Source organism: Neolamprologus multifasciatus, chromosome 7, assembly GCF_963576455.1.
Source record: "Neolamprologus multifasciatus chromosome 7, fNeoMul1.2, whole genome shotgun sequence".
In the NCBI taxonomy this organism is placed as follows: Eukaryota; Metazoa; Chordata; class Actinopteri; order Cichliformes; family Cichlidae; genus Neolamprologus; species Neolamprologus multifasciatus.
In genome coordinates this window covers 64,910,785-64,937,779 of record NC_140445.1, presented here as the reverse complement: position 1 = coordinate 64,937,779, position 26,995 = coordinate 64,910,785, and the positions used below count along the sequence as shown (strand labels likewise).

Sequence of the window (26,995 nt, the reverse complement as noted above, 5' to 3'; positions counted from 1 at the left end):
GTGTTCTTTCTCCACTGAGGCCCTCTTACAATAACCATGTGACTTGAATTTAAATGTTTATTTTCACACGCATTTAATTGCTTTGCTATGTTGAAATTTTGGTTGTATTTAATCATAGAAAGTATGGCCATTATTAAGGTGGCGTGTTCATGATGAGGTAGTACTAACCCCTCAGAAGATTCATAATCCGGAGAGTAAAAAAATGTATGGTGGGTCTAAATGTCAGTAGAAGAAGTAATGAAGTATAAAGCTAATGGGGAAGTTAAGGTGATGCAGAAGACCACAAAAAGCATAATCTTATCTGTAATATTTTATGCTTCAAGGCTGTCGTTTATCCTAAATGTGCTAATATTTTAATATCAATTATAACCACAGTGAATGTAAAACAAAGGAGGCTGAGTAAGTTTTACAAGCACATGAAATTTACTGAGTGCACTTTGGAACATTTATTGTTAGCCTGATAACGGTTGTTGGCATCACCTCTGCACCTTCACGTCAGTAAAAGGCTATTTAATAGCTGTAGGAGTTTTTTTTCTTTCAGAAATGTTTAAACTTTAAGATAAGATATGCTTTATTATACAGCTTGAGTTTTAAAGCCTGTTCAAAAGGTTGCAGTGTGTGTGTGTTGTTGTGGGGTTGTGGTGGGGAATCCAAAGGGGAAAGATGCATGCTAGATTTGATCTGTATGACAGGTTTTTGAAGAGCACTTGATAAGTCGAAACAATTCTGTTAGCCGGTTTCTTCTTCTTTTGCCCCAACCATGAATAACAGTTTTCATCCTTCTGTTTTTCAACCTCCACAAAAGCAAAGCTAACCGAGGTTTTAGGTCAAAAGAATTTCACAAATTCCATTTTAAAAAATGTGGACAAAGAAGAAGAGAAGACCATTATGCCAAAGTTATACCCAAACTCCGTCCTGTTTACCAAGTGGGGCGATGGCCTGACAGAACAAGAGCAGAAGGAAGCTGAAGGTCTGTTTCAGATTTATGGATACAATGCCTTCCTGAGTAACCAGCTGCCACTTGACAGGAAGCTTCAAGACACAAGAGATACCAGGTACATTTTGTTAATGAGATCCGTGATGTTTACAGGGTTTTTTATTTTGTTGCTGTAACTTTCAGTGTTGTCGTCCTTTGTCTTAGAAGTGCAAAAGTTTTCCTCACAGTACATACCAGCTCACACTGGTTAGATGCCTGGCACAGAAATATCCCAAAGACTTGCCGACGCCTCTGCTCAGCTAACGATTTTATGACATTCACATCAGGAGTTACAGTGTCAGTTAGGTCAGTACTGTGTGTGTTTTTGTGTGTCCTCTGACGTGTTATTATCTGGCTAGAAAGCCGGTGTTATCAGAATGAGGGTAACATTGACAAAGCGACTATTGTTATTAGTGGGCACTATGGGGGTCATGCTGTACTTTGGCTTTCTGAAGAATGGAAATCAACATAAAGAGGAGATTGATAAAGAGATGGACACACAGCATTTGAGGAGCTCTTCCGATCTGGAGGAAATGATCAGTAATCTCAGTGATTTAAGTCAGGGGTTAATGTTCCTCATTATTATTATTATTATTATTATTATTATTGCATGGTAACCATGGGACTTTAAACCAAATAAAGATACATATGGTAATGCAGTTTGTTAATGACAAATGAAATCAAACTACAACACAAGTCTCTGTCCATCTTCTATAAATGTGTTTTATACTGTAATTTTAAAACTTTGTTGATGTCTCCAATTTGTTATTGTTTTCAACTGAAGACGATGCACTCAGACGTTTTGAGCAAAAACAGGATGTCATGCAAAAAATGCTGGGAGAGCACAGAGACGAGCAAAGAACATCTGCAGAGGTCCAACAGTCCAAAAGCAGACATTGAAGCAGACAGAGGATGATGCAAATATCCAAACCCAAAACGAGGAGACCCAAATAAAAAAGCCTGAAAAACTGTTCCCTAACTTGACCTTGTTCAGGACATGGGGGCAAATCTCTCTGAGGATGACCAAAGAGAGGCTCAGGGCCTGTATGAGAAGTATGGGTACAATGTTTTTCTGAGCGATCGCCTCCGTCTGGATCGACCTCTTCCAGATACCAGAGATCCTCGGTACAACTTTCATTTTATATGATTTCGATCTTTCATTCTCTCTCCTGTACATTCAAAGAAAAAAAATCCAGACAGTTAAGTCCACCCAGTTCATTTCTTGCTAAAATATTTCATATTTCTAAACAAATACAGTGGTATTTCATATAATTCTTTTTAATGAATAGGTGTCTAAAAAAGATTTACCCCAAGGACCTGCCGAGTCTCAGTGTGGTGCTCATCTACCTGGATGAAGCCCTGTCTGTTCTCCAAAGAGCCCTGCGCAGCATCATCAACCGCACTCCTAAAAACCTGCTGAAGGAGATAATAATGGTGGATGACCATAGTTCTAATGGTAGGCTGGTTATAAAGAAAGAACATCTGTGACAAAAGAAAAATTGAATTATAGGGCATGCAGATTATTGTAAGGCAATACAGGCTGTTAACATGTTTTATGTGCACGCCTCTCATTTTCCTTTCCTGTTCACATCTGCCAATTCAAACAAACCATCAAAAGTTGAGTGAAGATGATCACGTCACATGTTTGTCACTAGTTTTCTTGTTTGGATGGCTTATATACATATCTGTGAAAACTGGTGTTCACTCTGTGTTGTAGCATTTTGATGACACCCAGTTTGTGCTCCGGTGGATGATGAGAGTCAAACCTTAAATACTAATCTGTATGCGCAGGTTTATGTCAAAGATTGATTTCTAGAACAACAAAGTGACCGAGTGTTCCAAGCTTTTGCATCATTTAAAAGTTGAACATGGGTGTAGCATTTTAATTGTAAAAGACACCAAGTGCAGGTGACTTCCACTTAATACCAATATTTACCAGCTGCCATCCAGAAGTCACAATCAAGCATCATGACGTGATTGAAACGTATTGAACAAGACATCTCACCAGCATTTGAGAAAATTTATTGTGTGAAATTGTATGAACATTTCCTTTTTTCCCCTCCTTCATGCAGGGCTGAACCTCTGCTGACACAGATTAAAGCTGACCGAACTGTGGTGGTTTGATAAAGTCAACTTTGATGATCTCAAAGTTATTAAATATTATCCCATATATCCCTCCTCGATATTTGAACCCTTAACACTACTTAATAAAAACAGTTTCACAACAAGACAAGACAGCAGGCTCCACCGAGGAGGAGCCCTCACAACAGCAGCTGGGAAGGTGTTTCACTCTTCCGATTAAGGTCGGGCAGTTTGCCACGGAGATGTGAAGGCAGCAATCAAACCCTAAAACAACAGATAAATATAACCTTAGCCTCCGGTAATTGTGAATGCTAATAAAAGTAGTTTTAACGACTTACCCCAGGACCGGAGGCGCTATACTCTCACTGGTGGAGATAACTCGAGCACCTCTCTCTGCTGCGATACAACAATCCACAAAAACTATATTACTACAGATTCTAGTGCTCGGAAACTTTGAGGCTGTCAGAAAATATGAAATAGAATTACACAGTTGTGAAATCTTAGTATATGTCTTTACTATGGTGACATGAGTTGCACTGCATTTACCTACAACACCATACCTCATGCAGCCACACATGCACACCCTGTACAACAAATCCATTTTACTTCACATATTCTATCCTGGTGCACATAAAAGTAAAATTCATAGGAAATATGGAAACGTCTTTGTCACACTTTTCTGCAAAACATCTATTATGACTGTTAACAGATTATTGCTTACTTGGTTTGTTCTGTGAAGAGGTTTAAGCTTTATAAGCCTGGTTGATGATCCCGAGGGAGAGTTTGAGATGGCACTGTAGGATTAAAGTGCTGGCTAGTAGACTAAGAGCCATGGGTTTGACATGTTTTGAGTTTCCTTGGGTTTTTTTAAACAGTTGTAAGTTTGCATTTTGCAGCTTTCTTATTTTGTGGTTCATACCACCAACCTGTCTTGTTGTCAGCATCTGTAAATAAATTGCACGTTGGGTGAAGAGAATTCCTGCTTCCAAGTGTTCGTCCTTCACTGAGGCGCTATTACAATAACCATGTGACCTTTGTTTTTATTTTCACACACATTTTATTGCTTTACTGTGTTCAACTTTTGGTTGGTTGGTTACAGGAGGATAAAGAAGAGAGAAAAATAGAAATGGACAACAAGCATAATCTTATCTGTAATATTTAATGCTTCAAGGCTGTCATTTATCCTAAATGTGCTAATGTTTTTATATCAATTACAACCACAGTGAATTCATGTAAAAGAAAGGAGGCTGAGTAAGTTTTACAAGCACATGAAATTTACTGTGTGTACTTTGAAACCTTTATTGTTAGCCTGATAACGGTTTTTGGCAGTTTTTTTTTTCTTTCAGAAATGTTTCAACTTTAAGATAAGATATGCTTTATTATACAGCTTGAGTTTTAAAGCCTGTTCAAACGGACACAGAACGCTGAAATGCTGCAGAGGACATAATTACACTGTGATCCTCTGTGAGAAACCACGATGAAGGTAAACATACGAAGAGTTGGAATAATCGGATCGTTTTTGTTGTCACTATACATTTTCATCATCTACACAAATAGAAGTTGTAAACCCAGAAAATCTATTCCTGAGGGAGTAGCTGATCAAGAACTTTTAAAGAGAAAACTGGAGAGGATCGAACAGACTCTAAACAAACTGAGTGAGTATCAGTTTCAAAGTTCACATTCTCGCACGCCGACTTCTTTTCAACATTATTGATAAAGTTACCCTTCAGTGAAATAGCTTAACCTATTATTAGCTATCACATTGTAAAAATCCACCACTCACAAGAAATGTATGTGTGTCAAAAGTAAATGTGTACTCCCAATCTTATGGCTCTCTTTTTATGAATAGTTGCTCTGTTAAGTCACGGTGGTGTTGGTTGGTGGTTGGTCTGGAGGATGTGCTTCCAGTGTGGAGCAAAAGGCTATTGGGATTCTACATCGCCACCACTGCTACCATTACCTGAAAGCAGAACTGTCTCGGCTTGTGATGAGACAGAGCAAGCCAAGACTGCCAACTATAAGGATTGCAACCAATGATAAATCTCCTTTCAATGCTTTTTCTTTAATGCTAAGTTAAGTTATGTTAAGTCATGGTGGTGTTGGTTGGTGGTTGGTCTGGAGGATGTGCTTCCAGTGTGGAGCAAAACACTATTGGGATTCTACAGGGTCGGCCATTTATATGGATACACCGTAATAAAATGGGAATGGTTGGTGATATTAAAGTCCTGTTTGTGGCACATTAGTATATGTGAGGGGGCAAACTCCTCAAGATGGGTGGTGACCATGGTGGCCATTTAGAAGTCGGCCATCTTGGATACAACTTTTGTTTTTTCAATAGGAAGAGGGCCATGTGACACATCAAACTTATTGGTAATGTCACAAGAAAAACAATGGTGTGCTTGGTTTCAACGTAACTTTATTCTTTCATGAGTCATTTACAAGTTTCTGACCACTTATAAAATGTGCTCAATGTGCTGCCCATTGTGTTGGATTGTCAATGCAACCCTCTTCTCCCACTCTTCACACACTGATAGCAACACCGCAGGAGAAATGCCAGCACAGGCATCCAGTATCCGTAGTTTCAGGTGCTGCACATCTCGTATCTTCACACCATAGACAATTGCCTTCAGATGACCCCAAAGATAAAAGTCTAAGGGGGTCAGATCGGGAGACCTTGGGGGCCATTCAACTGGACCACGATGACCAATCCCCTTTCCAGAAAACTGTTCATCTAGGAATGCTCGGACCTGGCACCCATAATGTGGTGGTGCACCATCTTGCTGGAAAAACTCAGGGAACGTGCCAGCTTCAGTGCGTAAGGAGGGAAACACATCATAATGTAGCAATTTCAAATATCCAGTGGCCTTGAGGTTTCCATAATGAAGAATGGACCCACAGCCATTGACATGTCAATGGCTTTGAACAAAGAGAAACTTGTAAATAACTCATGAAAGAATAAAGTTACGTTGAAACCAAGCACACCATTGTTTTTCTTGTGACATTACCAATAAGTTTGAGTCACATGACCCTCTTCCTATTGAAAAAACAAAAGTTGTATCCAAGATGGCCGACTTCTAAATGGCCACCATGGTCACCACCCATCTTGAGGAGTTTGCCCCCTCACATATACTAATGTGCCACAAACAGGACTTTAATATCACCAACCATTCCCATGTTATTACGGTGTATCCATATAAATGGCCCACCCTGTACATCGCCACCACTGCTACTATTACCTGGAAGCAGAACTGAATGAGACAGAGCAAGCCAAGACTGCCAACTATAAGGGTTGCAACCAATGAGAAATCTCCTTTCAATGCTTTTTCTTTAATGCTATTTATTGCATAAAAAAAGAATTGTCCACTAAGGTTTCCTGTGTATAGTTTCCTTGGTGAATGTTGCTGTTAAACACAGCTTGGTCCATCTTATATGGCATTGCTCTTCAAGCGTATTCATCCATTTGAAGGTGGAGTGTTGTTTTAATGGCAAACTCAGGTAAAATTACTTTTTTTTTTCTTTTTCAATGTCAGGAACCCAAAAGGGGAAAGATGCATGCTAGATTTGATCTGTGTGACGAGTTTTTGAAGAGCACTTGATAAGTCGAAACAATTCTGTTAGGTGGTTTCTTCTTCTTTTGCCCCAACCATGAATAACAGTTTTCATCCTTCTGTTTTTCAACCTCCACAAAAGCAAAGCTAACCGAGGTTTTAGGTCAAAAGAATTTCACAAATTCCATTTTACAAAATGTGGACAAAGAAGAAGAGAAGACCATTATGTCAAAGTTATACCCAAACTCCGTCCTGTTTACCAAGTGGGGCGATGGCCTGACAGAACAAGAGCAGAAGGAAGCTGAAGGTCTGTTTCAGATTTATGGATACAATGCCTTCCTGAGTAACCAGCTGCCACTTGACAGGAAGCTTCAAGACACAAGAGATACCAGGTACATTTTGTTAATGAGATCCATGACGGTCAAGTATTTTTAGTTATTTATTTATTTTCTGCTTCAAATTCCAATGTTGTCATCCTTTGTCCTAGAAGAGCTTAAAACTATCTCACTACTCCCAAGTAAACCTCGAAAAACGGGGCTGGGCTAATGGTCTGTTTGAGCTTACTAAAACATTAATCTAATACACACCATCTCACGCCGTTTAGATGTCTGGCAAAGAAATATCCCAAAGATCTGCCGAGCATCAGTGTGATACTCATCTACATAAATGAGGCCCTGTCTGTCATTAAGAGAGCAATACAAAGTATAATCACCCACACTCCAAAGAAGCTGCTGAAAGAAATCATTCTGGTGGATGACTACAGCAATTACAGTAAGCTTACAAAGATAGTCCTCGCTAGGGATGGGTACCGGTATCCGGTGCCATCATGGCACCGGTTCTGACATAAACGGTAGTAACCAGACCGAAAAGCAGCGCACATTTCGGTGCTTTATTTTCCTGAGCTGTGATACACTTTAGATTCTAGCCAATCATTTTACGTTTCCGAGGATAGTAGGCGGGTCCAGGTACGTACGTTCTTTTAGAGCAGAGCTACAGATTAAAAATGCCCAAGGCGAAGCGGTCAAAGTCTGGCTGTACTTCACAGCAAAAGATGCAAACTCAGCAGCTGCAACAAGTGCTTTAAGCTGATACTGTGATACTGTCAAAGGAGGTAACACCTCAAATCTGATGAAACATCTGGAGACGCATAGCGTTTTTTTTAAAAGCCGAGAAACGCGCCGTATTTGATAGCTTGCTGCGAGACCTCACACCGAGCACATCTACTGCGGGTGTGGTGCCTGTTAGCGGACCCGGAGTTAGCAACATCCCCCAAAAACCAGAAGAGGAGAGTCCTGGCCCCTAGCCCTGCCGGTGTAGCAGAAATGATGAGGATGATGATGCAGCAGCAGCCGTTCTTCTCTGCGTGAGTAGCTTAATGTTGTTCGTGTGTAATTTACGTTGAGTAGGCTAACCACGTTATTACATTAATGCATGTAAGGTGAACTAGCAAACATCATCATAGCTACATGCGGCTGTCTTCTTGTTTGATGGCAGATACTCCCTTCACCCTGGACAAAAAGGCTAAAATGACCAAAGAAAAAGTGGGAAACAGTTAAACATGAGAGGTTTTTGGACAAAGTTTGTGTTTTTTCCATTGATTAAGCTGCTTCCAGCCAAGAGTGATACCATATATGCCCTATAGCTGCAGAAAAGGCTAACATTGTTATCTTTTTACAAAAAAACAGCTGAACATGAGAGGTTTTTGGACAATTTTGTGTTCTCCATTCTTTAAGCACCGGTTTGAGCACCGTTTAAGCACCGGCACCGTTTCAAAAGTACTGGTTTGGCACCGGTATCGGATAAAACCTAAACAATACCCATCCCTAGTCCTCGCTAATGTCACTCAGTATTTTGAACTACATCAGCTTTGTCACAGATCTCTATTTCGATTGCAGATGACCTTGGAAAACCCTTACAAGACTACATAGATCAAATTAACAAAGAGATGCCTGGATTAGTGAAGAAAGTGAGACATATGCAACAAATGGGCTTATCACAGTCCCGGATATCCGGTTGGGCGCATGCCACAGCTGATGTTGTGGCCATTTTAGATGCCCATATTGAAGCCACAGAAGGATGGTAAGTACATGTTTTAACTTTATGGTTTGTTCCCCCCCCAGGAAAACAAGAGTAAAGTAGGAAGGCAGTCGAGGAACACATCCTCCACCAATCGGAAGTACCCATTTCCCTCCTTATTTAATGAGTTATTTCTTTTGCTAGCGCTTCAAGTTCAAATAAAAACAGTAATTTTGGATGAAATCTTATGAACAGACATACTGGAAAGTTCTCCTGAGATCATTGGTGTCTTATTTGTTCCTCTTCTGCAGGGCAGAACCTTTGCTGGACAGGATCAAAGCTGACAGGACTGTTGTAGTGTCCCCTGTCTTTGATAAGGTCCATTTTGATGACCTACACGTGGAAAGATATATCCCATTTTCTCATGGCTTTGACTGGGCAATGTGGTGCACATACGAGCCCTTTGGCTCTGAGTGGGTAAAGAAGATGGATGAATCACAACCGGGGAAGTACGTGAAGCGTGCAAGCAAAGAGGCGATAGAGACAGCATCACAAAATCTCAAGCACCAGTGGAAACTCTCTTGTTGTTCCACAGTGAAATATTGCTTTATGTGTCTTAGTCTGTTCTCTGTGACATTGGATTGCAGACAATATAGGTGGAGAATTGTTGGTAAAAAAACCTCATGTGTTGGTTTTTGCACAGGAGTCCGTCTGTTATGGGAATCTTTGCAGCAGACAGAGCTTTTCTTGGAGAAATTGGTGGGCTGGATGGTGGGATGACAGTTTATGGTGGGGAAAATGTTGAACTTGGTATTCGTGTAAGTTATTAGTAATAATATTATAGTCCACGCTTTTAAACTATTTAAGATTGAAGATTTGCCTATCACGGCCATCTGATCTGTGTCTACTCAGGTGTGGCTGTGCGGAGGAAGTATAGAGGTTGTGCCCTGCTCGAGGATAGCCCACATCGAGAGGGCCCATAAACCATATGCACCTGATCTCAGCCCTACCATGAGAAGAAATGCTCTGAGGGTGGCAGATATCTGGTTGGATGAATACAAGAAAAATGTATTTATCGCATGGAACGTCCCACTGGAGGTTTGTATGATGATTTATAATCTAAAGTTTATGTTTAGTATAGAGATGGACCGATCCGATATTACGTATCGGATCGGTCCGATACTGACGTAAATTACTGGATCGCATATCGGAGAGAAAAAGTTCATTTATTAAGCGCTTTTAACAGACAGGCAGTCAAAAAGCGCTGTACACAAAGATTAAAATAAACAATACAATCAATAGACATTATACTCAATGTAAAAGATCAAATGTAAATAATGTAAAGAATATAAAATACGTAGATCAACAAAAGGCTTGTTTGAACAGAAAAGTTTTTAACTGCTTTTTAAAAGAATCCACAGAGCAACTAAGGTGTGTTGATTATGAACTCCATGAAGTGCTACAGAGAAAATTACATTTTATTTATGTAATTAACACATTTTGAACTCTTAAAGAAATATAACCAAAGGAAAGCTGAACTAAAATGATCCATGTAGCAAACGAAAACTGTTGTGAGCTGCCACCCTTATATCGCCTTTGGGCTTTTGGAGCATTGACCTGACTTTTAAAAAGTAATTGGAAAAAAAGCACTATGCTGCTAAAAAAGGAAAAATAGATATCTGCAAAATTCTGCCAAAATATGTATTTTACCTGGTTAATGTGTGTGGCGGGGCGTGGTCTGCAGCGGCGGACATACCTGAGCGGCACCCGCAATCACGCCTCGCCGCTTTAAAGTCTGTGCTCTCTCTGCTGTTGTGTTGTCGGGCTGTGAGCTGAAAAGCTACAGCCGGCTGTATGCGTACAGCAACCGTGTATGAAAAGTGGTGAATAAAGAGAAGCTGTAAAGCGTGTTCATGGAAACATCGTCGGGTCTGCCGTGATATGTTTACAATGGGACTTCTGCTCCTGAACCTCTGCGCACAGCGTCTGCAAATCGGGGCTGTACGAAGTCACTTTCATCTTTACGCAGGACTGTAAGCTGTCGTCTGTGAAGCGTGAGCGGTGTTTGTTTTTAACATAGTTCACGGTGGAGCTGCTGGCATAATGTGGATCCGAAGATCCATAACTGGCCTACCTGGGGTTGAAAGTCTCAATAAATGCACGGCGTTTCGGCGGGTACACCGGCTTCCGCGAGTGTGACGCTTATTTTGAGCGATGAAAAATAATAAAATATAATTTTATTTTTATATTTCAAAATCACAATAATCTTCCAATTTAGAACTACAAGTTAAAAAAAGAACTAAAGACAAATAAAATACACTTCAGCTAAATACTTCTAATTTATTTTCCCAAACCACCCGGAGCCGCAGTATAAGGACAAAAGAGCCGCGGGTTGCCGACCCCTGGCCTATATTATAAATTACTTTATAATGCAAATTAGCTTACACTACCAATTACAAGCTTACACTGAGGAATGTCTTTCTTCAACTTTTTTTGTACCTGGCATACTATTTGTCCTATTTATTCAGGAGAGATGCTTCCTTTTAGTGGTTGGCTGTTTTGTCCCTAAATGTATTGTTCTATTTAAAAGTTCACTGTATAAGTCTATACAATATTTTCTTCTTATTGATCATTTTAGCCAAAATGACACTTTTGTAGAGGGGGAAAGGCTTTTCAAGGTAACGCTGCCACATTATTACCTCATACCTGACAGTTTTTCACAAAAGTAAACACAGCTGTTTTAGCCAGCATTCATTTCATGACGTTTCTTTTAGAAATAAGAATGTTACTGTGGAAATCATGCTTTCTGGTGTGACATCTGACACACAGGATCACATGGTCGATATTGGTGATGTGTCTCAGAGGAAGGAGCTCAGAGAGAAGCTTAAATGTAAACCCTTCAAATGGTACTTGGAAAATGTCTACACCAGTCTGTTAACATGGGATAACATGTTGGGTTATGGTGTGGTAAGTGGCTTATAATTTTGCTTTTTGAGCACTTTGTCACAAGGATCAAAATATCTATTAGAGTAAGTTCAAGATAAGAAATGTGGTGGTGTTAAAAGTTAGGTTGTATTTCAGGAGGCTTTCCATGATTTAAGACTTCGAATGTGGTAAATTTTTTTAAAAAAAGTTTAAAAAAAACATGTAGTAGCTAATCCCAGGAGATTTAAATATATATTTTTTAGAAACTACCCACACAGTAAGTATATGATTCAGTACAAAGCAAATAAGCAATTTTGACACTCCAGCTACAGAATGACCTTCTTAAGAGCCACTGTGTGGACCAAGGACCTGTTCCAGGAAATATCCCCATCCTGCATGGATGCCACTTCCAACAACCACAGGTAATGTAGTAGGGCTGCCACGATTAGTCGACTAGTCACGATTACGTCGACTATTAAAATCGTCGACGACTGATTTAATAGTCGACGCATCGTTTGAAGCTTTGTAAGATCCCAAAAGACGCAGGAATAAGTAGTAGGATTTAAGAGTGTAATAACGGACTGAAACAGAAGATGGCAGCACTGCATGTACAAGGATGCCAGCTGCCGTTAAACCCCGAAGAAGAAGAAGCTGTGTCCCAGAATTAATAGCGCAGCCCAGCTCAGTTTCCAACAATGGCAGCAGCTACTTAGTTTTAATATTACTCTTATTATTCTTTCTGGGTCACAAAATAAACGGTTAACATATTTTCCGGCAAGAATGTAGCTGTGTAAACCTCAAATATCTGCTCAGTTTATCAAGACCACATATTTTCAAAAGCGCTCCGACGTTTTCGGAGACATCTGTTAGCCACTAGCTCGATAGTTAGCCGGGGGCTAGGCTAACTAGAGCCGTGAGAACACCGGACTCCCGGCTAATCGTTTTCAAACCCACCGCTGTCTTTTGCTACTCAGGTTAAACATGATATATAAGTCACTTAGATAACTTAAAAATGTTATTGTTTGGCTTTTTGTAGTATTTTATTTGTTCCTGAGTAAATCGGTTTGGTTGAGATTAAAGTTATAGTTTTTACACAGCTGAATAACTGATTATCAGAAGTGTGAGATGCTCCAGAATATACTCTGGTGTCCTGTTATATTTTAGATAGCAAGGAGTTTATTAAACTTCACCGAAACAATCTGCAAATTTCATTAAAATTTAATAAACTATCATCTTGTCTTTATTTTTAGTTAGCACATACCTTAAACACTTAAAGTTGTAAACTAATGATAGTTATATAAGAGAAGATGCTGCTGGTGCAATAAGCTGTATGTCCAATGGATGATGATCTGATTAGTCGACTAATGGCAAAAATAATCGGTGACTAGTCGACTATCAAAATAATCGTTTGTGGCAGCCCTATAATGTAGACAACTACCAGGATAATAAATATGACTGAATATAATCTGAAGTTATTACTTTTCCTTTTAACAGCACTGCTACTACAACACAGATGGTGAAATAATCATTGGGGGGATTACATCTCACAATTATAACAGTGATCGCTGCCTGGTTGATCCAGGCTCTGGAAGTTCTCCCACCCTGCAGGAGTGTCCACTGGCAAAAATGAATGAACTACACATACACTGGGACTTCAAACAAGTAAGATCTTGGTCGATAACAATCATGGTAATGTTTATAGTGTCTTTTCAGGTGCCACTGGTGGGAGGTGCTAAAGTCAAAAATGTTCAGATGCTCCTACTGACATACATCAATGTTTTTTTTACAAACACTTGTGCACTGTTGCCTCATACTTTCTCTCAAACTGTGGCAGGGCCAAGCAATCATGAACAAAGCAACAAACAGATGCCTTGAAATCGCCCAGGGAGCAAACTTTTACTATGAACTCATCATTCAGCAGTGCAGTGGGCAGAGCTGGAGGATCGAGCATCTCATCACAAGCTTTTAGTGCCGTTTTTAACATGAACGTCTGTTATATTAAAGTGTGCTCAAACTCGATCTCATTTAAAATAAATTTCTTTTTTAAAAAAGGTCAAAACCATTTAAGCGTGTTTTTGCAATGATATCGCTGACTACCCTGGAAAATGTTTGCAATTCTACAGTTCTCACTACAAATAACTAGAGTACACATTTTTCTACCTTTCCTGGAGTTTAAACAGTTATGACATAATAATGAACAGCTAATGTGCAAAATCCAGAAATTGACATTTTGAAAAGAGGTTTATTTGATTCATGAAAATATAGTATAATATATCCATATGTTGTGATACAATAATTATGATATAGTGTTGTGCAAAATATTGAAAAACACAGGTGTGCAGGTGCAAGCATTCAAGTTCATTAGATTGGTGTGTCATCTCTTTTTACCCCTTCTATTGTGCAAATAGCCACAAGTAAAAATAGCTTTATTGCTCAGGTTTAAAGGTAGTCACGACCTGTAGTTAGATCCACAGATCCACAGATAATACCTTTTAAGAATTATCTTTCGCAGAACTGACATTGAACAGTTGCAGCAAGAAAAACAGGAATGCATGATGACTGTATGGCTTGGACGTCACCTGTGAGTGAATAAAAGGGTTCTTGGTCCACTTTATGTAAACCTGATTGTGCTGCAATGCTAAACTCCATTAACTCTGCATAATTGTACAGATGCAAAAACATTTTTTCACCTGATGCCACAATACTTTAATTCATTTAAGATTTAATCTCTTTATCGTGTTTAGATTTGGAATTTTTAAATCTCTTTTGTATATTTTAAATTTAGTTGAGCTCATTCTTTAGTGTACTTTTTCATTCTGAGATATTTATCTTATTGAGCTAAGCTGTGGGTTTTTTCATGTTTTGACTGGTGTAACAGTAATTTCCCAACTTTAAGGACCAATTAGGTTTTTGTTTTGCTTCTTTTTTTGACCGACTATAGATTGACTATAGATTAACGAGCAATTCTAATTTTTTATTTTATTTTAACGAAATTGTGAGTGAGATGATGGTGTGATATGTGTCTCAGATGCAGTGGAGGGGTGGTCCAGTGGGTCCAGTGGGTGTGCTGTCCTGGCAGGCATTGTGTTATTAAGCCTTCCCTATTTGAGTAACTGCTGGAGCCCAGAGAAGAGAGAGAGGACAGAACTGTTTGCTTGTTCTAAGCACATATTCAGCTGCAGAGAACAAACCTTTACCTTGTACTGCTGTGTGCGCCAAATCCTTTGCCACAACAGCCTCACTAAATCAATTAACGTCTGGCTCGAAAGGGAAAAACTATGACCAAAAACAACAATTTGCTGTAAATGTATGCACTCAATTGACTACTAAAAATCAAATGTAATCTGGAAGGTTTCTAGATGTGTAGTTGCCATCAAAGTGAAGCCATTGTTTAAAAATTTGTTAGATGTGACTCATAAATACTTGGAAAAGGGTACAGGAAATAGGGATGTGTTCAGCTGGAGCACCTACCAACACATTAAAGTATTGTCTGTGTGCCACCAGGTCAAAATGAGGTTCAGATTAAGGTTATTGCACACACCTATGCATGTGCCTCCCTGTCTGGCTATGGACAGAATTTCTAAATGGAATAATGTCACACAAACTCAAGATGAAGTTAAGAAACTTTACAGGTATGTCACTGACACGAAATTTACAGCTCAGTTGAAAGATAGGGGTGGTCTAAGACATGCTGCTGATAAATGGAACCTGTTTCATAATGGAACCGTAACAACCGTGACAACATTATACTTTTAACCTTGGGTGTGTCTATGGGTTTTGGGTGTGTGTCTGGGAAGGGTTACAAGTTTCAAATACTTTGAAGTTCATCATTCCACACCGATAAAGATTATTCACGAGTGGAAAACAATGTCAGACACTTGCCAATCTTCCCAGGACTGGACATCTCAGCAACATCACCAGAAGGTCAAACTGTGCAATGTTCAGAGAAACTGGAAAAGAAATCCACATCGCAGACTCTACAGGGCTCAATTAGAATATTCAAGTTAATGAAAGTATCCAAAGAAAAAGACTGAACAAGACTCGCTCGTTTGGAAGGACTACCAGGAGAAAGCCTCTAAATTTTAAAAAGAACACGGCAGCACAGGCTAGGGTTGGAAAATTGTATCTGAACCACAAGATATCTGCAAAAATGTATTTTGCACACACAAAATCAAACTATGATATTGAGCTATGGTGCACAGTGCCACAATTGGTGAAAATCAAACGCAGCATATATCAGAGCAATGATGCCAAACACACCAGTGAATCTAAAACAGAATGGCAGAAAAAGTAAAGAATCAAGCTGTTGCAATGGCCCAGTCAATGTCCAGACCAGATTCAAGCCAATTAAAAGGCTGAATGAGCTCTAAAGAAAGCTGTGCACACACAAATGCCCAAGGACTTCAATGAACTGGAGCAATTTTGGCCTCCAAGATTCCTCCGTAATGGCATGAGAGGAAAGAATTACTTCAACTTATTGGTGCTAAAAAGTATTGAATTATGGGGTCTACTTAGTTTACACACTGCTTCTGTTATTTTTGAACCAATAATGAGAAGGTATAACAGGTCATATGTTGTTCATCTGGGATTGTAAAATAAAGTTATTTTAAAACCTGAGGAGGTTATTATTATTATTAAGTAAGTAAGTAAGTAAAATTTATTTATATAGCACATTTCACAGATAAAAATCACAAAGTGCTTCACAATAAGATCAGACATACAAGTTAAAATTAATTAAAAGCCCGTTTGTATAAAAATGTCTTCAGCTGCTTTTTAAAGGAGTCAGTAGAGTCTAGACAGCGTAAAGACAACGGCAGAGAGTTCCACAGCCTCGGTGCCTGAAAAGCCCGATCCCCACGTGTTTTAAACCCAGTACGTGGGACCACCAGTAGTCTCTGACCTGAAGACCTAAGTGCTCGGGATGAAGCATGAGGTTTCAACAGGTCAGAGATATACTGGGGAGCTTCACCGTGCAGAGCTCTAAAAGTTACAACTAAAATTTTAAAATAAACCCTAAAATTTACAGGCAACCAATGAAGAGAAGCCAAAACTGGAGTAATGTGTGACCTCTTGTTTGTACCAGTTAAAAGTCTTGCCGCTGCATTCTGTACAGACTGAAGGCGATCCAGAGCTGATTTGTTGAGACAAGTAAAAAGAGATAAAAGCATGAATCATTTCAAGTTCTGCCTTTGACACCAGTCTGAGTTTAGAAATGTTTCTTAAATGATAAAAACAGTTCCAGACAAGTTGTTTAGAGTGTTTCTCAAGAGACATTAAGAGACATTGAACTGTCAAATATAACACCCAAGTTTAAAAAACTAATATGCTACTTAATTTCTGAAAGCATGTGATCAGGTGCAACAATCAAGGTTTCTGTTTTATCTGCATTTAACTGGAGGAAACTCTCATTGTTTGATTTCTGACAGACAATTATTTAAACAAGACAATTTATAAAACTCAGAAGCTTTGAAAGAACAGTATAACTGAATGTCATCAGCATAGAGATGATAAGAAATATTATTGTAATGTCTGATAATTTGGCCTAGAGGGAGGATATACAGCAAAAAGACAATAGGACCTAAAACAGATCCTTGAGGTGCCCCAGAGGGCAGAACTGATGTTTCCGACAGCACATAATTTATACAGACGGTAAAAGATCTCTCAGATACGACATAAATCATTTAAAACAACACCAGTAATCCCAAACAAGTCCTTCAGCCTATTTATCAGGATGTTGTGATCAACAGTATCAAAAGCAGAGCTGAGATCCAACAGAACCAGAACGGTGTAATCTCCAGTGTCTGCTGCCATCAGAGACACATTAAGCAAAGCGGTTTCAGTGGAGTGCAATTTGCGGAAACCAGACTGGAAAATGTCCAGAACATTGTTCTTCTCCAAAAAGTTGTTAAGTTGTTCTGCAACTGTTTTTTCCAAGATCTTTGACACCAATGGTAATTTTGTTATTGGCCTGTAACTGCTTGGAAGAGATGGGTCCAAATTTGGTTTCTTTAATATTGGTTCAACAATAGCTTGTTGGCCTTTCTGGCCAACACCAGTAGGCGGTGGGTGAAGTGTCTTGCCCAAGGACACAACGATCGAGACTGTCCGAGCCGGGGCTCGAACCGGCAACCTTCCTATTACAAGGTGAACTCCCAACTCTTGAGCCACGATCACCCCAATCGAGGATGATGGAGAAATATTAGACCTGACGGCAGCGACCTTATTAACAAAATAGTTTAAAAAGTCATTCCAATCAGATTTAGTATAGACTGGTACATGAGGAATATCAGGAGAGACAATGTTTTTAATTGTATCAAACAATACTCTGGGATTTTTTCTTTTTTGAAGCTGTGAGATTAGCAAAATATTCAGTTCTGGCATTTTTTATCATGTCGTTAAGTGAGGAAATTGATTCCTTGAGATGTACCCTATGGACCTCAAGCTTGGAAGCCTTCCATAAACGTTCCAATTTGTGACAATATCTCCTAAAATTTCGCATATTTTCATTTATCCAAGGACAGAAATTTAAAGAATGGACAACATTTAGTTTCAGAGGTGCCACCGTATCTAAAATAGATTTACATTGATTGTTAAAAGACAAAATAAGTGAATCCATATCATTTTGAGCCATGTGAGGGTCAAACATGGCAGAGAACCTTCTAGCAGCATCCTGGTTTATAATCCGCCGGATCATCAATTTAGGAGGTGAAGGATCCACGTAAAATGAAAAATTAAAGAATATACAACTATGGTCACTCACATGGACATCTTCCACACATACATCATGTATATTTAAACCCAGGGAAAAAACAAGATCCAGTGTGTGGCCCTTTGTATGTGTGGGGCCAGAAACATGCTGCTTAAAGTTAAAAGACTCAGTGATAGTGATGAGCTCAGCAGCAGTGTTACAGGAAGCTTCATCAATATGAAGGTTTAAATCTCCCAATATTACAACCTTCTCCAGTTTAATGATCGATGTCAGAAGGTCGTTAAATTCAGTTAGAAAGACCCCAGCAGGTCCAGGAGGTCGACAGATTAAAATACAGTAAAAGGTTTTCAGAGAACCGACCTTCATCATCTGTGACTCAAATGAAGAAAAGAAGTCCGAGGTCATCAGTTTGCATATGAGTCTGTCCTGGTAAACAACAGCGACATTAATATGTCCTTATATGTAAGACTTAGACAGACGTTTATGTTATCAGTATGATAAATGCAGAAATGTACAGCCTCTCAGTCATCATTTCATCATTTTTTCTTTAATCCAGTCACATCTTACAATCAGTACTTAGACATATTCAGGGTTCAGGGTTCACACATACTTAGAAATATGAATAAAAAAGAAAAGACACAGTTTACTTATGGACTCGTGATATTAATGAGATGAAGCAGGAGTTGATTTTTGTCAATAGATTTATCCTTTACCCACTGAGGAATGTAGTCATTTTTGTGTGATAGTCTGTTGTGCACCTCCCCTCGTCATCTGGTAATATGGTGGTGTTTTGGTCTTTGCAGACTTTTCTGCAGACCTCTTTTTAGTCCCAAAGAAGCATGAGGGATACTTATCAAGTCTGAGATTGGAGATGAGAGTTGTTTTTAATTGGTTTGGCTGGACCATGTTTATTAACACACTATTCTTGGACAATTACAAAGAATTCTTAAATTTACATTATATCTTTTATTGTCTGCTACATTCACGAGGCACAGTCAGTTTTTCGGGCGGGTCTGGACGCACAGAGCCTGCCCATGACGCTGACGCTGCTTGCTGCAGGGCGTACCTGCCGCGATGGGCGGGTAGCGATGTTCACGTGTCTGCTCAACTAACGATTTAATGGCATTCACATCAGGAGTTATCAGCTATTTGATCTCGTCCAGTCAGTAGATGAGCTTATCATGTGTGTGTGCTTCTTTGTGTCCTCTCACGTTGGATTGTCTGGCTGGGAGGCTGGTGTGTTATCAGAATGAGGGGAACGTGGATAAAATGGCTGTTGTTGTTAGTGGGAGCTGTGGGGGTCATGCTGTACTTCGGCATCTTTCTGAAGAATGGCGTGGACACTAAAAAAGAGATGGACACACCGCGTATGAAGACCTCGTCCAACCTGGAAGAAAGAATCAGCGATCTAAGTGAGTTCAGTCAGATTAGTTTCTCTTTTAGATGATTATTATTATTATTATTAAGATTAAATGCTACCCGTGGGTTTTATATGAGAAAGAAAGTTAAATATGGTAATAAAATTAAGCAAAATATCAATTCAATTCAGAGGCAGTTTTACATGCACATGTATTGAAGATATGACATTAAGTCAATGCCCGCCAATGATTTATTATTAAAAAGTAGGGGGAAAGACATTAATGAAGGCACCCTTAGTATGGTTATAAAAATAAATAAATAGGTATTTTGCAGTTTATTGTTGACAAATGAGATAAAATGATAACACAAGTTTATGTCCCTGTTCAATTAAAGTGTTTAATACTGCAATTTTAGCTTTTGAACGTGCAGTGTATTTTTATTTATGCTTTTGTTTTTATCCTTCTGTATGCATGTAAACAGAGGTAGGAAATGTAGAAGATGAGTGCATGTATCTAAGAAAGTTACTCATTCCATTTCTTTGATCGTGTTTTTGCTTACATTCTTTTCTACTGAACACAAAGTACTCAGAAGTTTTGAGAAAAAGCAGGATATCATGCAGAAAATATTGGAAGAGGACAAAGAAAAACAAAGAAAATCAGCAGAAGTCCAACAGCAAGCAGTTCAAAAGCAAGCAGAGAAGAAGAAAGATGATGCAAATATCCAACCCCGAAATGAAGCAGATCAAATGAAAAAGTCTGAAAAACTGTTCCCTAACTCGGCCTTGTTCAAGGAGTGGGGGGCAAATCTCTCTGAGGATGACCAAAGAGAGGCTCAGAGCCTGTATGAGAAGTATGGGTACAATGTTTTCTGAGCGATCGCCTCCCTCTGGATCGACCTCTTCCAGATACCAGAGATCCTCGGTACAACTTTTACAACTTTTCATGATTTTAATCTTTCATTCTCTCTCCTGTACATTCAAAGAAAAAACAATTACTCTATCCAGTTCATTTCTTGCTTTTTAATAAATAGATGTTTGAAAAAGAGTTACCCCAAGGACCTGCCAAGTCTCAGTGTGGTGCTCATCTACCTGGATGAAGCCCTGTCTGTTCTCCAAAGAGCCCTGCGCAGCATCATCGACCGCACTCCTAAAAACCTGCTGAAGGAGATAATAATGGTGGATGACCATAGTTCTAATGGTAAATTGGATACAAACGATTGGTTATAAGCCAATTCAAATATATCATCAAAAGCTGAGTGAAGACTACCACGTCACGCATGTTTGGGACTAGTTTTCTTCTTTGGATGGTTTGAATCTGCTGGTATCACTTCCTTACCAACACTTCCTTCAGAAAAAAACACAATTATCTTTTTCCATTCAGACCATCTGAAGGGTGACCTTGACATGTATCTGAAGTCGCTTGAGCAGGAGAACCCTAATCTCCATATTGTGAGAGTGAGGCACAGTGAGCAGAGAGGTCTCGCTCATGCCAGAGTATCCGGGTGGAGGGCTGCTACTGCTGACGTGGTGGCCATCCTGGACGCTCACATTGAAGTCCATGAGATGTGGTAGGAACATGGCAGAAATACATATATTCAATTGTTGGTTTAAGTCTTATATTTTCTGTTTTCTTTCAACATTATATTACCGCATTGTATTAAAGAACATATCAATGCTGTCTTCATGAGATTAGCTACAAGTTTACCAAATATAAATTGCCATCAGTGATTTGAGGCCATAGATGTGTCAAAGTTTCACGACAGATTTGCTGAGAGTAATACGTTCTATCTTTCTCACATACAAACACTTTACATGTCTGATTATCTAAAACTGGCAACTGTCCAGTGTTTTCAACTACTTCCTGATCTACACGTCACAGAGCAGGTTTACTGGGACAATAAAAGACTTGTTGCACTGAATTGGTGGTAATAATGAAGATGCTCCTGCGGGCGCCTTCAGGCCTGGTGGGTGTGGCCCTGCTGGCGGACTGGCCACACCCAAAGCCACGCACCTGCTGCTGATCAGGCCTCATCGGGGGAGCTACTTGGGAGAGTCTTGGCGCTCCCACCGACGCGGGATCATTGCGTTAGACTCCCAAGTCAGTGTGCGTTTAGGAAGTGCAGATCGTGTGTGCCCGTCTGCCAGCCAGACCGTGACACAAAAGGGGTGTGACCTCATAATTCTAGCTTATACCAGCTGCCATAGTCATGCTGCATAGTGTGATTGAAGAGTATTGACCCAGACATGTCAGCAGTTAATGAAATGTACACATTAGTTGACTAACCTTTCCACCTTTTTTTTCCCCCTCCTTCATACAGGGCTGAACCTCTGCTGACACAGATTAAAGCTGACCGAACTGTGGTGGTTTCCCCGGTGTTTGATAAAGTCAACTTTGATGATCTCAAGGTTATTACATATCATCCCAGTGCACACGCCTTCGACTGGGCTCTGTGGTGCATGTATGAGAGTTTTACACCCGAGTATTACAAACTTAATGACGGTTCACTGCCTGGCAAGTAAGTTCAAGTGAAATCAATGTAACCAACATAACAGCCTTATTAACTCTATCATTATGATCTAATATCAATATAATAGTTAAAATAGAGATCTCTTTGACTTTAGGAGTCCATCTGTCATGGGGATCCTGGTTGCTGATAGAAAGTTTCTGGGGGAAATTGGAGTCCTTGATGAAGGAATGAAAGTGTATGGTGGAGAAAATGTTGAGCTGGGAATTCGTGTGAGTAAACATCCCATAGTTATAAATTCTCTTTCATAGTAAAGCAAACATAAGTGTCTTTGCCATCAGATTATATAGAACATTTGTGCAGATGGACCTTCTGGATTTTGTTATAATCACCACAGGTGTCCTAATCTGCAGATCATTTAAAATGGCTATAAACATACCATAGAAACTGAAGGTGCAGGTAGCAAGTAAATGAATTGCATTATGTAATACAAACAAGGAGATGAGGTCTAAAGTCATATCTTAGCCATGGAAAGAATAGTGACTGAGTTTTATTGTGCTTTTTTTTCTTCATGTAGGTATGGACATGTGGAGGCAGTGTTGAAGTTGTTCCATGTTCCAAGATCGCCCACATCGAGAGGGCCCACAAGCCCTACATGCCTGACCTGGGTCCTGCCATGAAGAGAAATGCCCTCAGAGTTGCAGAGATCTGGATGGATGAATACAAGCACAACGTTAACCTGGCTTGGAACATCCCATTTGAGGTGTTTTTGCATTGACACAAACAGCAAATGACACTTTCTTTAAGGGATATTTCATTTGTCTACTTACATGACGCAAAAAATCATTGGTTAATTAACAACTTTATGAGACTTTGAGTGCTCTTAGCTTTTTTTTGCGTTGACATTCAAAGGAAACCTCTCTTTAGATTCTTCCTCAGTCACATGAAACTATAAGCTGATTAACACCTTATTTTGCTTTTTGCAGAATCATGGAATTGACATAGGCGACATTTCAGAGAGGAAGAAACTCAGAGAAAGGTTGAACTGTAAACCTTTCAAATGGTACCTGGATAATGTGTATCCTAAGCTGGATCCCTGGGACGACCTCCTCGCATACGGAGGAGTAAGTTTACTTTTCTCTGATGCTTAGTATGTTTGTTACAGTCGAGTCCTGCACAATGTGTGGGAATCTGTGTTTGATGATTTGCCTGTTTCCATTTGTAATATTCATAATGTTCTCCTGATGACAGATGAAGAACCTTGATGCTGACATGTGCATAGACCAAGGTCCAGTACCAGGTCACACACCTATCGCCTACAATTGCTACTACTATGGACCTCAAGTAAGTGAAGCATCTTATAATTATGTTGATAATCATAAGTATAAAGCAGTGCAGTTGTAAAAAACAAAAACCAAAACAAAAAACACTATAAATTGATTAAATCTGTTAACACATACTATATCATATTTGATACAAATTTGGGAGTTTTTCAGACCCCCCCCCCCCCCCCCCCAAACAACCTCAACAAATTGCACAACACAAGTTTAAGCAAAAAATAAAGAAAAAATAAATTTGGAACTCATATTTTTAAAATTTAATGGTAATTTCATGGTACAAGCTTTAAAGGGTTACAATTGAGTAATTTTGTCTTTAAGCTTGTCTCTTTGTGCAATTCACTTGTATTTTTATTCCTATTTATTCTATTTATCCCCTTTGTATACTTTATTTATATATGTCTCTGTATTTATATATGTGTATATATATAATATTCTGTAACTCTGTAACTGTCGGTGCTGTGCTTTTTGGAAACCGAATTTCCCAGAGGAACCCACCCAAGGGATTAATAAAGTTTTATCTTATCTTATCTTATCTTTGTTAAGTTCAGGATTGTTTACAGTGCAGCTGGTATTTTTAGATCGCACCCAGGATGTCTCTTTCGAAACACAAGCATTTGTGCGTGCAATTCCATCTGAAATGAATGTCACAGTCCACAGAGAACGAAGAAGTTAATTGTTGTTCCTTGTTGTCTGTTGTTAGCATTTTTAACATCCTAATATCATTTTGACCTCTGTATCTCTCTGTCTCTTTCTCTTTCTTCCTTTCTAAGTTCACATATTATCGTGGAACGGGTGAGCTCTACATTGGTGGCATCAAGTCACATAAGTACAATGACAACCGATGTTTAGCTGACATGGGCACAAAAGAAACTGAGCCTGGCCTGTACAACTGTAAGGAGGCTATGCAGAAAGGAATGGGGACATACTGGGACTTCACTCAGGTACTACAAAGTTGTTTGCTGCATCTCAGAACAGGTTGAATGAGCACTGTTAGTCTTAAAACTGAACAAACTAGCTGCCTTTTTTTTTTAAACACTTTGCTTTCTTTCCCAGGGCAAAGAACTGAAGAACAGACAGACAAAGAGATGCCTGGAAATTATAAACAAGAAACTTATAATACAGGAATGTACGGGTCAAAGATGGACAATTCAACATATAATCAAACCCTTTTAAAGTGTGTTTGAGCTCTGCTCATTGGGCAGTGGATAAGTTACACCTGGGTGCTCTATTTGGGACAATGCATTTACTTTTGCTTCCAATACTTTTAATGTGAGTGTGTGTGTATTACAGATTTTAAAGCCAAGATATTTGAAAAGATACCTTAGATATTAAATAGGTTTTGTATCAAAGATTTTCAGTCTAGAGTAGCACAACAAACTTTGAGTCTTTTCAACATTCAAGACAAAGTTACACAGTTGTGAAATCCTAGCAGGGTGTTGCCAATTATATGTCTGTACAAGAGTTGACATGAATTGCACTACATTTGTCTACAACACACTGTACAGCAAATCCATGTTCACATATTCTGTCCCAGTAAAACTTATGCTTGGTAATTGCAGTTTTAAAGTGATGCTTTACTTATTAAGTTTTAGCTACAATGGAGACCATAAAATAATATCTTTTAATAACACATTTGCTCTGTCTGTTACAAGTTTGAAGGGCTTGAGTTTCCAGGGTAGTTAAAAGATTTTGAAATGTATTTTATAGATCTTATGTCTGTTATGTTACTAATGAAAAATAAATGCGGTAAAGACCTATGAAGGAATATCATTCAACTGAAATATAATACAATTTAAATTTTTAATTTAAACATGACTAACATCAGGATGCATGCCTAAAAGGTAACAGATGTCTGACTATTTTGTAGAGTTCTCTGGAATGTAGTGCGTCATAATGAAAAACTAATACAAACACACAGTCCTGAATAAAACTGCTCATTTATTTTTCCTAATGCTTCAGTGTAACTGATTCCCATTACTTTTAAGCAGATCCCATTCTGTTAAAGGTGCTCCATTACACTGTTTATACTGACTCCACATTGCCTGTTTCAATTTTAAATCAAAAACTTTCTACAGTAGACAGACAACATTCCCCCCTCCGTGAATCGCTACCTTATTGTGGTGGAGGGGATTGTGTGTCCCAGGGATCCCAGGGGCTATATTGTCGGGGGGGGGGGGGGGGGGGGGGGCTTTTGCCCCCTGGTAGGGTCTCCCATGGCAAATTGGTCCTGGGTGAGAGACCAGACAAACAGCAATTCAAAAGACCCGTATGATTGTACAATTAAGGGAACAGTTTACCCTGCCCAGGATAGGGTGACCGGGGCCCCGCCCTGGAGACATGCCTGAGGAGGGTGCCCGACGGCAAGCGTCTGGTGGCCGGGTCTTTGTTCCCCATTGGGCACAGACTGGACATGGGCCCATCCTTCTTTAGGTCCACCACCTGCAGGAGCTGCCATAGGGGTCAGGTACAATTTGTGTCGTGCAGCTGCCAGGAGCAGAGGCTCTGGTGGACCGATCTCCGTCTAACAAGACTCACAACTGGGATATGGAATTTCACATCTCTGGTGGGGATGGAGCCTGAGTTAGTGCATGAGGTTGAGAGGTGCCAGCTAGATATAGACGAGCTCACCTCTACACACAGCTTGGGCTCTGGAACCAGTCTCCTGGAGAGGGGCTGGACTCTGTCTCAGTCTGGAGTTGCTATTGGTGAGATGCGGAAGAGAGGGGTATCTCCTTGGCTTGCTGCCTGTCCTTTGTGGTTTCTCCTGGTGGACGAGAGGGTTTGTTCCCTGCAACTTTGGATCGGGGAAAAGGTAGTCTGTGCTTTGCCCTCATATGGGCAATGACAGTGAAACCTGGAGGGGCGTGATTAGGAGGAAAGGCCTACCGGATCTGATCCAGAGTGGTGTTTTGTTGTTGGATTTCTGTGCAAATCACCGTTGGTCCATAGCAAACACCATGTTCGAACATAAGGGTGTTCATAAGTGCACGTGGCACCAGGACACCCTAGGTCGCATTGCCAAAGCTGCTGCATTGAGCTTCAGCCACAAGATAGTTTGTGCCTGTCATGGTGGTAATCTGGTGTGGGAGGAGTTCCGAGAGGCCATGGAAAAGGACTTTCGGAGATTCTGGCACCTCAGGATTGGCAGAGGTACCACCCAACTTTAAGAAGGGGGACCGGAGGGTGTGTTCTAAATATAGGGGGATCATGCTCCTCAGCCTCCCTGTGAAAGTCTTTGCCAGGGTACTGGAAAGGAGAGTCCGTCCATTAGTCGAACCTCGGATACAGGAGGAACAATGCGGTTTTTGTCCTGATCATGGAATACTGGACCAGCTCTTTACCCTCTCGAGGATACTTGAGGGTTCATAGGAGTTTGACCAACCAGTCTACATGTGTTTTGTGGACCTGTAGAAGGCATTTCACCATGTCCTTCAGAGTTTCCTGTGGAAGGTGCTTGGGAGTATGGGGTGTCTGGCGCATTGCTGCTGGCCATTCGATCCTTCTACAACCGTTGCAAGAGATTGGTCTGCATAGCTTCTGCTGTGAAACATTTACATGAATATTATATACATTTAAT

At 39.8% G+C, this 26,995-nt stretch overlaps 1 protein-coding gene and 1 pseudogene across 2 annotated transcripts; both read left to right on the top strand.

Annotated features, from left to right (window-relative positions):
* Positions 1-1,570: 1,570 nt before the first annotated feature.
* LOC146515908 (putative polypeptide N-acetylgalactosaminyltransferase 8) lies at positions 1,571-16,178 on the top strand. The gene is made up of 11 exons (XM_085165493.1): positions 1,571-4,713; positions 6,749-6,998; positions 7,211-7,377; positions 8,502-8,685; positions 8,934-9,131; positions 9,326-9,440; positions 9,535-9,720; positions 11,452-11,589; positions 11,874-11,969; positions 13,042-13,209; positions 13,382-16,178. Exons 1-11 carry the CDS (start codon positions 4,536-4,538, stop codon positions 13,514-13,516), a joined length of 1,815 nt encoding a protein of 604 aa, XP_085021619.1. The 5' UTR covers positions 1,571-4,535; the 3' UTR covers positions 13,517-16,178.
* Positions 16,172-26,303, top strand: LOC146515907 (putative polypeptide N-acetylgalactosaminyltransferase 8; annotated as a pseudogene). Its single transcript, XR_014874955.1, has 11 exons — positions 16,172-19,677; positions 20,197-20,535; positions 20,645-20,811; positions 20,995-21,181; positions 21,932-22,129; positions 22,236-22,350; positions 22,656-22,841; positions 23,065-23,202; positions 23,330-23,422; positions 24,189-24,359; positions 24,472-26,303. The product of XR_014874955.1 is annotated as a putative polypeptide N-acetylgalactosaminyltransferase 8 (transcript).
* Positions 26,304-26,995: the final 692 nt, after the last annotated feature.

Coding starts and splice junctions, on each gene's coding strand:
- LOC146515908 (XM_085165493.1), top strand. CDS start 4,536: ATGAAGGTAAACATACGAAGAGTTGGAATAATCGGATCGTTTTTGTTG. Junction 9,441..9,534: donor ATGTTGAACTTGGTATTCGT/GTAAGTTATTAG, acceptor GTGTCTACTCAG/GTGTGGCTGTGCGGAGGAAG. Junction 11,590..11,873: donor ACATGTTGGGTTATGGTGTG/GTAAGTGGCTTA, acceptor TTGACACTCCAG/CTACAGAATGACCTTCTTAA.